Below are 13,321 nucleotides of genomic sequence, written 5' to 3' on the forward strand. Positions count from 1 at the left end.
GATGTTATAAAGACCTGAATCCCAGATGTGATGGATGGAGGTTGGATGTTCTGCTGCCTCTACTCTTCTCTCTGCTCCACTTTCAGGGTCAAATGTCACTTTTGTCGTCATCCTCTCCTCTCTGACATGGACTAGAGCCCAGAGCCGCTGCAGAACCCGCTACACAGACCTGGCCAGTGTGAGGGACATGACAGACCACCAGAAGATACAGCCGTTGCTAGGTGGAGGAGGTGTATTCTGGATTGGCCTCTTCAGGGACCCCTGGAAGTGGTCTGATGGTAGTAACTCCTCATTCAGCTTCTGGAAGACCGGGCAACCTGATAACAAGAACCCGAACCAGACCTGCGTGGCTGCAGACTTCAGCCAATCAGGAGCCTGGGAGGGCTGGCCATGTGACGTGGAGAGAGCGTTCATTTGCTACGGTCCAGGTGAGTGGTACGGTCCAGGTGAGTGGTACGGTCCATGTGAGTGCTACGATCCAGGGTCCAGGTGAGTGGTACGGTCCAGGTGAGTGGTACGGTCCAGGTGAGTGCTACGGTCCAGGTGAGTGGTACGGTCCATGTGAGTGCTACGATCCAGGGTCCAGGTGAGTGGTTCGGTCCAGATGAATGCTAAGGTCCAGTTGAGTCTTAACCCGGGACTCAAACAGCTTTTACATTTAGATTCAGGACTATAGGGATGAAACGACATTCTCAACTCACCATTTGATTCAGGATTTTAAGTTGATGAGACGATTTTCTCAAGATGTTGTTAAAGGGGGGGTTCAGAACTTAGGACATAAGACCTCATTTCCCAGGTAGCCGGTGTGTTTTTATCCGTGGAAACCGTTTCCAACCCTTCCATCCAGTCCTTCCAGTTGCAGAGTTCGATGGTGCTAGGCTAACGCAAGTCAACGGTTTATGCTAGCCTGCCGTTAAAAACCATCTCACCCACTCCACAGTACACTAGGGGCAAATAAACCATAACGCCAGACTATCAATGTTAATGTCTCTTGATTAAATAATGTTAGAAATCAAACTCCCCTTGCATCACATTGCAATAGTTGCAGTTTGTTCACTGTAATTGATAGCATAGGCTACAGCAGCGGTGGGGTGATGTTAGCTAGTGGTTAGCCCAGCCAGGTATCTACCAAGAGCATAGCCATACTGTTAGCTAACGTGGTCCCTCTCCACAATGCATTGACCTGTAACCAGTGACGTGCAGGCAGGGTAGGCAAGCTAGGCCCTGCCTACCCCGACAAAATTCAAGCATAAAAATGTTTATTAAATAAATGTTTTTAATAAGCTTGTATTTGTATTTTTACTGTTTATTCTTGTGATTTATATGTGTGTTATTCCAATTATTTAGACGGTACGATGACAAATGTAGCAGTTACGCATAATCAAATAGAAAAAATGGTAGAATAAGCTAATAAAGCCTTTACTGCCCATTCAGGCGATTAGCCAATGTTGCTCATGCGCACTTTGATCCTGTCTCTTTAACATTTACGTACAAAGGCACCACTCCGCTGTGCCTTTGTACGTAAATGTGTTATGCCAGTAATCATCTCCGTTACATACTACAGCTGGGAGGAGGCCCCGGGGAAGACCCAGGACTAGGTGGAGAGATTATATCTCCAACCTGGCCTGGGAACGCCTCGGGACCCCCCAGTCGGAGCTGGTTGATGTGGCTCGGGAAAGGGAAGTTTGGGGTCCCCTGCTGGAGCTGCTGCCCCCGAGACCTGATACCGGATAAGAGGATGAAGATGGATGGATGGATGGATGAAGATGGATGAATGGATGGTTGAACTGATGCTGCTGCCGTCTACCTTCAGGTTCAGAGCAGGGCGTGTTCTCATTGTTGCTGACTGGGACTGGCCGCTGTGCAATAATTAGAACAAAGATGGTTTCATAACTTGCATTCTGATGCTGGACGTGTGTGTGTGTGTGTGTGTGTGTGTGTGTGTGTGTGTGTGTGTGTGTGTGTGTGTGTGTGAGAGAGAGAGAGAGAGAGAGAGAGGGGGGGAGAGAAATATATGTCACCCAGAGTATTTGTCTGTAATCTTAACTTTGCGGGAGCACAACTGTCATTGCGGTCTTCAAATCAGCTGGTTTTAGAAGTCCTAAGGTCCAGATGTAAACGGTGGCGGGGGGGGGGGGTCAGGCTTTTGCGGTTGCTCCCCCAAGACTCTGGAACAAGTTACCCCCCCCCATATTCGCACTGTTACAGATGTGGCTCATTTAGGTCCAAACTCAGAACATATCTGTTGAGTCATGCTTTTAATACGGAGCAGTGGGGGGGCAGTTTCATTCTTTTGTTTCTTTGTGACCTTTTCTGATTTTACTGTTTATTGTGTTCTCTCTTTCTATTGGATGATGTGATTTTACTCATTCTGTTAAGCACTTTGGACCCTGCTGGTTGCTGTAAAGTGTTATATAAATACATTTAGATTGATTTTGATTGATAGATTGTCTTGCTATTGACCGTGCGTGTGTGTTCTGATTGAGTATTAGCCTAAACAATAAATTACGTAATCTGGCTTTCATAACTCAGTGCCTAGCCTCTTATTGACATCACCGCACGTCACTGGCAGTAACGCTATCTCCACAAACATCATCTGTCTCAATCTATCAGTAGCAGCTAGGCTATGGCTAGGCTTCTGTAAAGGGCTAGCTTTATTAGCTAGAGTAGCCTACCAGAAGTTATTACCTGCTCATCAGTAGCTGTGGGTGCATCTGGAAACGGATGGAACCACGTTGGTTGTCAGTGACTTGTGGTCCTTTAGATTGCGAGGGTTTTGAATGTTGTCTGGTCTAAAATGATCACTACAAATTTGCCACTTGAGTATAGTCTCGACCGGAGTCTTGGCCTGAATCTCATTTCTCGGTCTTTTATTTTTAGTTTTTATTTAACCTTTATTTAACCAGGAAATTCCCGTTGAGGTTAAAAACCTCTTTTTCAAGGGAGTCCTGGCCAAGAGGCAAAAACACAATCAATTACATTTATAAACGTTACACAACAAAGAAGGTTAAAAACATCCCCATCCCCTTAGTTTTGAGTGTTTGTGTGAATGGACTGTATTTAGAAAGTCTTACAGACTAGTCAAAGCTCTGTAACATAGAACAGGAACAGGACCCCTTCACCATTCACACACTGTGGCCGAGGGTGATGTACAAGCTCACCAGACCGTGGTCTAGTGGCCTACGGGCACCTGAATGTGGTCTACTGGCCAACGAGCACCAGACTGTGGTCTAGTGGCCTAAGGGCACCAGACTGTGGTCTGATGGCCTATGGGCACCAGACTGTGGTCTAGTGGCCTAAGGGCACCAGACTGTGGTCTGGTGGCCTAAGGGCACCAGACTGTGGTCTAGTGGCCTAAGGGCACCAGACTGTGGTCTAGTGGCCTATGGGCACCAGACTGTGGTTTAGTGGCCAACAGCACCAGACTGTGGTCTGATGGCCTACGGGCACCAGACTGTGGTCTGATGGCCTACGGGCACCAGACTGTGGTCTGATGGCCTACGGGCACCAGACTGTGGTCTGGGCAAGGGGTAAGATGGAGAAATGGGATTTATGCTTGATGTCCAAGCCAGCAGGAAGAAGCCACAGTTGGTTCCTTTCTGGATCTATTGAAAATCTGTAGAAACGTGGTGCCATCTGTAGCATTTCTTGGTATAATTTGTATATGCACACTGAATCCCCATGTAGCCTGGTCCTTAACTCCCAGTCCAGTGCTTCAGAACCAATGCACCAGGCTACGACTAGGTGGACCGACTGTAGTGTTTTCTTTTCAGCGCAGTACTACTAACCGGAGCAAAGTACAACTCCGCCAATGTTGAGAAAACATTCGCTCAAAACGTATTGTGATCATTGAGATGCAAGGGGAGTTTGATTTCTAACACTATTTAATCAAGAGACATTAACATTGATAGTCTGGCGTTATGGTTTATTTGCCCCTAGTGTACTGTGGAGTGGGTGAGATGGTTTTTAACGGCAGGCTAGCATAAACCGTTGACTTGCGTTAGCCTAGCACCATCGAACTCTGCAACTAGAAGGACCGGATGGAAGGGTTGGAAACGGTTTCCACGGATAAAAACACACCGGCTACCTGGGAAATGAGGTCTTATGTCCTAAGATCTGAACTCCCCCCTTTCAATAGAAGGAGGGAAAATCTTCCTTCCCTTCTAGATCAAAGTTAGATGATTAACCCAGGACTCTAGACCCCAAACATGATAGAGAGAGAGAGAGCTGACCAGGACTTACTCTGGACTGTAAGGATGTGGTCCGGACAGACCTTTTTCTCCGGATCCTTATCCCCAGTTTAGTATCGTTGTCACAGATTCATTTTAAACGTGGAAGTTGTGTTACACACACTTGAGAACACACATCAGGATCTTTGTATCGTCATGTTGTTGTTGTTGTTGTTGTTCACAGCTCCGACCACGTCTGAACCAATCAGGACTCTACTGGTTCCATCATCAGTCCCATCAGCTCCACCCACTGAGACAGCACCACCCAGAGGTACATATACACACTGAGACACCACCACCCAGAGGTACATGTACACACTGAGACACCACCACCCAGAGGTACATGTACACACTGAGACACTACCACCCAGAGGTACATGTACACACTGAGACACCACCACCCAGAGGTACATGTACACACTGAGACACCACCACCCAGAGGTACATGTACACACTGAGACAGCACCACCCAGAGGTACATGTACACACTGAGACACCACCACCCAGAGGTACATGTACACACTGAGACTGCACCACCCAGAGGTACATGTACACACTGAGACACCATCACCCAGAGGTACATGTACACACTGAGACACCACCACCCAGAGGTACATGTACACACTGAGACTGCACCACCCAGAGGTACATGTACACACTGAGACAGCACCACCTAGAGGTACATGTACACACTGAGACTGCACCACCCAGAGGTACATGTACACACTGAGACACCACCACCCAGAGGTACATGTACACACTGAGACACCACCACCCAGAGGTACATGTACACACTGAGACACCACCACCCAGAGGTACATGTACACACTGAGACACCCCCACCCAGAGGTACATGTACACACTGCTAAGTTTGTACCACATATGAGGAATATGCCTCGGTGCCTCGACTAGGGATTTGGGGGTTCAGGACCTTATTAAGGTTAAAATTGCACCTGAGACTTTCCACATCGTTAATGTACACAGAAAACATTGTCATGATATTGCACTGGAAACATACATTGTATAAATACTACTCGTGAATATATATTTTATTGCACCTGGGCATTATTTCCTTTTTATATTTTTCTGATGAATTCTTCCTACGAAGAAACCTCTGTAAAACCACGTTCTCTTTCCACAGGTGTACCAGTGTCCATGGTGATCATCACTGTCATCATCACTGTCTTCATCACTGTCTTCATCTCTGGGCTGACGCTGACCATCATCTGCATTCGGAGGAAGTGCAAACCTGATGGTGAGGCAGCAGAAGAACTCTAGAGCCTTAAACATAGAGAGAGAGGTTCCTCTGATGTAGAACAGGAACAATACTGCATCTAGAGCCTTAAACATAGAGAGAGAGGTTCCTCTGATGTAGAACAGGAACAACTCAGCATCTAGAGCCTTAAACTAAAAGAGAGGTTCCTCTGATGTAGAACAGGAACAATACTGCATCTAGAGCCTTAAACTAAAAGAGAGGTTCCTCTGATGGAGAACAGGAACAATACTGCATCTAGAGCCTTAAACTAAAAGAGAGGTTCCTCTGATGGAGAACAGGAACAATACTGCATCTAGAGCCTTACACTAAAAGAGAGGTTCCTCTGATGTAGAACAGGAACAATACTGCATCTAGAGCCTTAAACTAAAAGAGAGGTTCCTCTGATGTAGAACAGGAACAATACTGCATCTAGAGCCTTAAACTAAAAGAGAGGTTCCTCTGATGGAGAACAGGAACAATACTGCATCTAGAGCCTTACACTAAAAGAGAGGTTAGTTAGAGAGTATTCAGAGGCTTTAACATGTGATGTTGCATGCCCAATTTCTTCAATGCAGGCTCTAAGAAGTGAGGAAGGAAGAAAATAGATAATAGGAAATACAGTTTCATGCATTTTGCAGGTTAGGGTTCCTACCAGGATCCGTTCTGATTACCAGGGAAACAGTCACTATGGAGTTGGTGTGCTTGGTGTTTTATCATTGGCTGTTTCACTGACTCCTCTAACCTCATATGCAGCTACAATTACTCATTATAATAAAACAATATTTTGTATGCTTCACAGGTTTGAAAAGCGGAGGAAACTCGGACGGCGTAAACATGGAGGTAACTCTTTGTGTCCTCTCTGTTGACCAACGTGCACCAATCCACATGATAGTCACCAGCGATGGGATTAATAGGAGATAGACGAGATAATCTGAGAAAATGAGCCGGATCTCAGGCTGACCCTTTCTGTACTGAACGGGGTCCTCATCCTGCTAGTGTTGCATCACTGTTCTTCATCAGAAAGCAGATGAAATATGACAATAAGAGGGTGTGAATTTGGAATATCTGAGTATTTTCTGCCTTCTCTTTCTTCCTATAAAGCAATGTCCAAAACATTAATGTGGCTTCTCAGTTTGAGTCGGCGCAGACCAAATAACAGAAACACTGATTGGTTCCATTTGGTGAGATTGATAGATAGAACTGGGTATCATCTGCATAACAGTGGAAGTCAATAGAGTGTGTCCTAATAATACTGCCTACCCCAAGCATAGAAAAGGAGACAGGGTCCAAGCACAGAGCCTTGTGGAACACCACGGCTTCAGCGAGCATGGAGGATTCATTGTGATCATGAACAAACAGGTCGATCTAACGATTAAAGGTCATAGGCCAGACAGAACGGTGCAGGGGGCTCAGGAAGGTCTGTCAGGGACTGGAGGTGCTCCTCGGGGTCGGGAATTCAGTTAAGTAAAGAAAACAGGAAATCAAGGCACTCTTCTACAAATGACTAAAAAGCCTCCAAGAACTCAGCCTCATATCCGGAGTGGACAGCGTTGGATTTAAGATGAGTCTTTATGGATCCAGAGATGAATAAATAAAGTAGATGTGTATTTGTGTGTTCGTTTCATGGACTAGAACTGGGTTTCATGTGTACTCTGTTTCCTCAGGTCGTCCCGGACCATGACTACGTCACTTTTCTCCACCCACCCACGAGGACTCAATCTACCAGAGCCTGGATCCAGCCAGCAGGGACCAGGACCAGGACCACACCTACTCTACGCTCTCACACATACTGCAATAATCTTACAATAATAATAATCTTACAATATTAATAATAATAATGTTACAAATCCAACATGGAGGCTGCCCCACACACCTGCTCATCAGATACACACTCACACATATCTACACACCTGATCATCAGATACACACTCACACATATCTACACACCTGATCATCAGATACACACTCACACACATTCCCACTCCGATGGTGCAAGATCGGGGGCACCTCGGGGTTCAGTGTCTTGCCCAAGGACACTTGGACATGGGACTGCAGGGCCGGGGATTGAACCACCAACCTTCCAATTGGCAGGCAACCGCTCTACCACTGAGCCACATAAAATGCGGATCCTCTATGCATTTGACCCCACATAGGACCCCACATAGGACTCCACATAGGACCCCACATAGGACCCCACATAGGACTCCACATAGGACCCCCCATAGGACCCCACATAGGACCCCACATTGGACCCCACATAGGACTCAACATAGGACTCCACATAGGACCCCCATAGGACTCCACATAGGACCCCACATAGGACCCCACATAGGACCCCACATAGGACTCCACATAGGACCCCCCATAGGACCCCACATAGGACCCCACATTGGACCCCACATAGGACTCAACATAGGACTCCACATAGGACCCACATAGGACCCCACATAGGACTCCACATAGGACCCCACATAGGACCCCACATAGGACCCCACATTGGACCCCACATAGGACTCAACAAGGACTCCACATAGGACCCCACATAGGACTCCACATAGGACCCCACATAGGACTCCACATAGGACCCCACATAGGACCCCACATAGGACTCCACATAGGACCCCACATAGGACCCCACATAGGACCCCACATAGGACTTGGGAGCAGCGGGAGAAACTAATGTCGATAAAGTGACGAGTTACGATCGGATGTTTGTCCGCTGTTTTATTTTGAAATCTACCGGATCCTCTGTGCATTTAACTTCCTGTGCGGTGCGATCTCATTGATGGGTTTTGACGCGTCAAGAACCCACGAAGAAGAAGTAATTTCAGCATCGTGTTGTAATCTTTCGCCGTTAGCTGAATGTTTTCGGGCGTGTAGTTCGTGGTACTCCTCCATCACCATGACCCAGTAAATAGCCAGGCCGTGATGCCGTGACGACGTACACAGAGCTGCCCCCACCTGTCTCTTCCTGGTCATAACTTATTTCTCTACATGGAGGTTATTAATTCAGTGTGCTCCGTGTAAATAAACAGTCGTTTTAGCATCGTAAAACACACTTCCTTCAGAGTCAAGAGAAACCAAATTAAACTATGAAAAGCTGTTTTTGGTCTTCTCTACACTTCCCCAACCATCCCAACTCTAGTGTTGGCGGAAATGAACACGTACTTTACTGATTACATGTGAACATATGTTGGCTCTAAACACGCTAAAAGGGCTGTTTTTTACATGGAGTCTGGTTGGTTAGCGCTAGCTACTTTAGCTGTTTATGGGAAACAGCTAAAGTAGCTAAATAGGTTTGTTCCAGATCTTCCCCGTGGGGGGTTCCCCGTGGTTCCCATGCTGGTGGTTTGGCATTGCGTCCCCCTCGGACCTGGTTGTGGACATTCTACGTTTTGGACTCTTAGTATTTGTTGGACTTCTCTCTGCTCTCTGTGTTTTCCCTTGGACTTGTTGTCAATAAATCAACCTGCTCCTGCCTCCTCGTCTCTGCATTTGGGTCCTCCATCCACCCCCACCGTAACAACCCCCCAAAACCCCTCTCAATGCCCCCCAACACCCCTCTCAATACCCCCCCAACAACCCTCTCAATACCCCCCAACAACCCCTCTCAATACCCCCCAACAACCCCTCTCAATCCCCCCCAACAACCCTCTCAATCCCCCCTATGGTGTTTATAATATAGAGAATAATAAGATAATCGGGAATTGTTTCTGTGTGTGTGTGTGTGTGTGTGTCTGTGTCTGTGTGTGTGGTGTGTCTGTTGTGTGTGTTGTGTGTGTGTCTGTGTGTGTGTGTGTGTGTGTGTGTATGTATGTGTGTGTGTGTGTATGTGTGTGTGTGTGTGTGTGTGTGTGTGTGTCTGTGTCTGTGTGTGTGTGTGTTGTTCTTGTGTGTATGTGTGTGTGTGTGTGTGTATGTGTGTGTGTGTGTGTGTGTGTGTGGTGTGTATGTGTGGTGTGTGTGTGTATGTGTGTGTGTGTGTGTGTATGTGTGTAGGTGTGTGGTGTGTGTATGTGTGTGTGTGTGTGTGTGTGTGTGGTATTGTGTGTGTGTGTATGTGTGTGTGTGTGTGCATGTGTGTGTATGTATGTGTATGTGTATGTGTATGTGTGTGTATGTGTATGTGTATGTGTGTGTGTGTATGTGTGTGTTTGTATTTGTTTGTGTGTGTGTGGTATGTATTTGTGTGTGTGCGTGTGTGTATGTGTGTGTATGTGTGTGTGTTTGTATTTGTTTGTGTGGGTGTGTGTGTATGTTGTGTGTGTTGTATTTGTTTGTGTGTGTGTGTATGTGTGTATCTGTGTGTGTGTGTGTGTGTGTGTATGTGTGTGTGTGTGTTGTGTGTGGGTTTGTATTGTTTGTGTGTGTGTGTGTATGTATTTGTGTGTGTGCGTGTTTGTATTTGTTTGTGTGTGTGTGTGTGTGTGTGTGTGTATGTATTTTGTGTGTGTGTGTTTGTATTTGTTTGTGTGTGTATGTGTGTGTGTGTGTATGTATTTGTGTGGTGTGCGTGTTTGTATTTGTGTGTGTGTATGTGTGTGTGTGTGTGTGTGTGTGGGTGTGTGTGTGTGTGTCTCCGTCCCTTCCGCTGTGTGACGACATCTGCTGTGATTGGCGGACTCCCTCTATTCGTCACCGTTGTTTACGTTAACGTAGCTCCGCCCCTGACCGTCCGCGTGCAGTTGACACACACACACACACACACACACAGCTTAGTGTGAAGGAGCCTCGTGAACAACGGTTACCATTTACCGCCAACGCGCTACCGTTAACCGGGAGATAACCGGAGAACTACCGGAGCTAACGGCCGACGGTGAGTAGCATCCGCTGGCTGCTCTAACGGCTGATACGGCTGATAACGGCTGGACGTTAGTGACGGGTTTGCGTCGAAGATTGTCCTCCTGTTGATATGTGTAACCCCCCCCCCCCCGTTAGCTCGGTTAGCGGTCAGCGTGCTATCCCCCCCCCCCCCCCCGTTAGCTCGGTTAGCGGTCAGCGTGCTATCCCCCCCCCCCCCCCCGTTAGCTCGGTTAGCGGTCAGCGTGCTATCCCCCCCCCCCACCCCGTTAGCTCGGTTAGCGGTCAGCGTGCTATCTGTCGTGCTAACGCTACTACTGAGGGAAGTTAGCCCGGGTTATTGTTCCCCCCGTGCTCTGCTATGGCGATGCTGGATAAGGTTACAGGTGTGTGTGTGTGTGTGTGTTTCTATGTGTGAGTGTGTGTCTGTGTGTCTGTGTGTGTGTGTGTGTGTGTGTGGTGGTGTGTTTTCTATGTGTCTGTGTGTGTGTGTGTGTGTTTCTGTGTGTGTGTGTGTGTGTGTGTGTGTGTGTGTGTGTGTGCGCGCGCGTTACGTGTGACTACCGAAACAAACGTCTCCCTAGTACGGTTGCTAAGCCAAGACAGTATGGAGCTAACAATAGCATCCAGGGTAATTAATTAGACAGAGTTTAACGTGTGTGCGTGCGTGCGTGTGCGTGTGCGTGTGCGTGTGTGTGTAGTGTGTTGTGTGTGTGTGTGTGTGTGTGTGTGTGCGTGTGTGTGGTGTGTGTGTGTGTGTGTGCGTGTGTGTGGTGTGTGTGTGTGTGTGCGTGTGTGTGTGTGTGTGTGTGTTCCATATATAGCTCGGTACACTCAGTTTTCTCTTTTCTTCTAAACCAGCAGAACATTGTTGTTGTACCTGAGATCGAAAGTGACGTCATTACTTGGCCTGGGGGGGGGGGGGGGACCTTTTTGAGAACATGACACAGATACTGGTGTGTGTATTATATAATAACTATATTATATAACCCACCCAGATACTGTGTGTTGTATATATATATAAATATAACTATATATATATATACACACACAGTGAGTACAATAAGTATTTAACAGTTCTCCACTTAGAGATCATGGAGGGTCTGATGTCCTCGTAGGTGCATGTCCACTGTGAGAGACATGTCCACTGGGAGAGACATGTCCACTGGGAGAGACATGTCCACTGGGAGAGACATGTCCACTGTGAGAGACATGTCCACTGGGAGAGACATGTCCACTGGGAGAGACATGTCCACTGGGAGAGACATGTCCACTGTGAGAGACATGTCCACTGGGAGAGACATGTCCACTGGGAGAGACATAATCTAAAAAAACATCCAGAAATCACAATGTAGGATTTTTAACTATTATTTGTCTTTATGCAGCTAACGTCCTCCAACAGGTGCATCTAATTTAGGATAATAAATGGAGTGGGGGGGGACATTATGAAGACAGACTAACAGGTCTTGAGGGACATTATGAAGACAGACTAACAGGTCTTTGAGGGACATTATGAAGACAGACTAACAGGTCTTTGAGGGACATTAGAAGACAGACTAACAGGTCTTTGAGGACAGAATCCTACGTTGGGATTTCTGGATGTTTTTTTAGATTATGTCTCTCCCAGTGGACATGTCTCTCCCAGTGGACATGTCTCTCACAGTGGACATGCACCTACGAGGACATCAGACCTCCATGGTCTCTAATGGAAACTTGATAATACTTATTAAACTCACTGTACACACACACACACACATATATAGATATATCTATATATATATAGATATATCTATATATATATAGATATATCTATTTAGATATAGATATCTATATAGATATCTATATATGTGTGTGTGTGTCTCTCTAACCTGTCTGTCTCTCTCTAACCTGTCTGTCTCTCTCTAACCTGTCTGTCTCTCTCTAACCTGTCTGTCTCTCTCTAACCTGTCTGTGTCTCTCTCTAACCTGTCTGTGTCTCTCTCTAACCTGTCTGTCTCTCTCTAACCTGTCTGTCTCTCTCTAACCTGTCTGCCTCTCTCTCTAACCTGTCTGTGTCTCTCTCTAACCTGTCGTGTCTCTCTCTAACCTGTCTGTCTCTCTCTAACCTGTCTGCCTCTCTCTAACCGTCTGTCTCTCTAACCTGTCTGTCTCTCTCTAACCTGTCTGTGTCTCTCTCTAACCTGTCTGTGTCTCTCTCTAACTGTCTGTCTCTCTCTACCTGTCTGCCTCTCTCTCTAACCTGTCTGCCTCTCTCTCTAACCTGTCTGCCTCTCTCTCTACCTGTCTGCCTCTCTAACTGTCTGCCTCTCTCTCTAACCTGTCGTCTCTCTCTAACCTGTCTGTGTCTCTCTCTAACCTGTCTGTCTCTCTCTAACCTGTCTGTGTCTCTCTAACCTGTCTGTCTCTCTCTAACCTGTCCCCTCTCTCTAACCTGTCTGCCTCTCTCTAACCTGTCTGTCTCTCTCTAACCTGTCTGTCTGTTTTGACAGTAAAGCGTCCTATGATGAGGAGCTTCATGACGTCCAGCTGACTGAGATCAAGCCTCTCCTGACGGGACAGGTGAGAGGGGCGGGGCTTAGGACAGGGGGAGAGGGGCGGGGCTTAGGACATGAAACCTATAGGGCGGGCTGATGACAGATGAGAGGGGCGGGGCTTAGGACATGAAACCTATAGGGGGGTTAGGACAGGGGGAGGGGCGGGGCTTGGGACATGAAACCTATAGGGCGGGTTAGGACAGGGGGGGAGGGGCGGGGGCTTGGGACATGAAACCTATAGGGCGGGGGTTAGGACAGGGGGGAGGGGCGGGGCTTGGGACATGAAACCTATAGGCGGGGGTTAGGACAGGGGGGAGGGGGCGGGCTTTGGACATGAAACCTATAGGGCGGGGTTAGGACAGGGGAGGGGCGGGGCTTAGGACATGAAACCTATAGGTCGGGGCTGATAACAGGGAGAGGGGCGGGGCTTAGGACGGGGGGAGAGGGGCGGGGCTTAGACATGAAACCTATAGGGCGGGGGTTAGGACAGGGGGAGGGGCGGG

At 47.5% G+C, this 13,321-nt stretch overlaps 1 protein-coding gene across 1 annotated transcript in view; it reads left to right on the plus strand.

Moving 5' to 3' along the window:
* The window catches only part of LOC116678748 (macrophage mannose receptor 1), a 9,715-nt gene extending 8,967 nt beyond the window's left edge, over window positions 1-748 (plus strand). Inside the window, exon 4 of the mRNA XM_032508493.1 lies at window positions 87-748. Coding sequence (XP_032364384.1) covers window positions 87-493 — 407 coding nt within the window. The 3' untranslated portion in view covers window positions 494-748. The remainder of the gene's footprint in view (window positions 1-86) is intronic.
* Window positions 749-13,321: the final 12,573 nt, after the last annotated feature.

This window comes from Etheostoma spectabile, unplaced genomic scaffold (assembly GCF_008692095.1).
Source record: "Etheostoma spectabile isolate EspeVRDwgs_2016 unplaced genomic scaffold, UIUC_Espe_1.0 scaffold00008044, whole genome shotgun sequence".
NCBI classification, from domain to species: domain Eukaryota; kingdom Metazoa; phylum Chordata; class Actinopteri; order Perciformes; family Percidae; genus Etheostoma; species Etheostoma spectabile.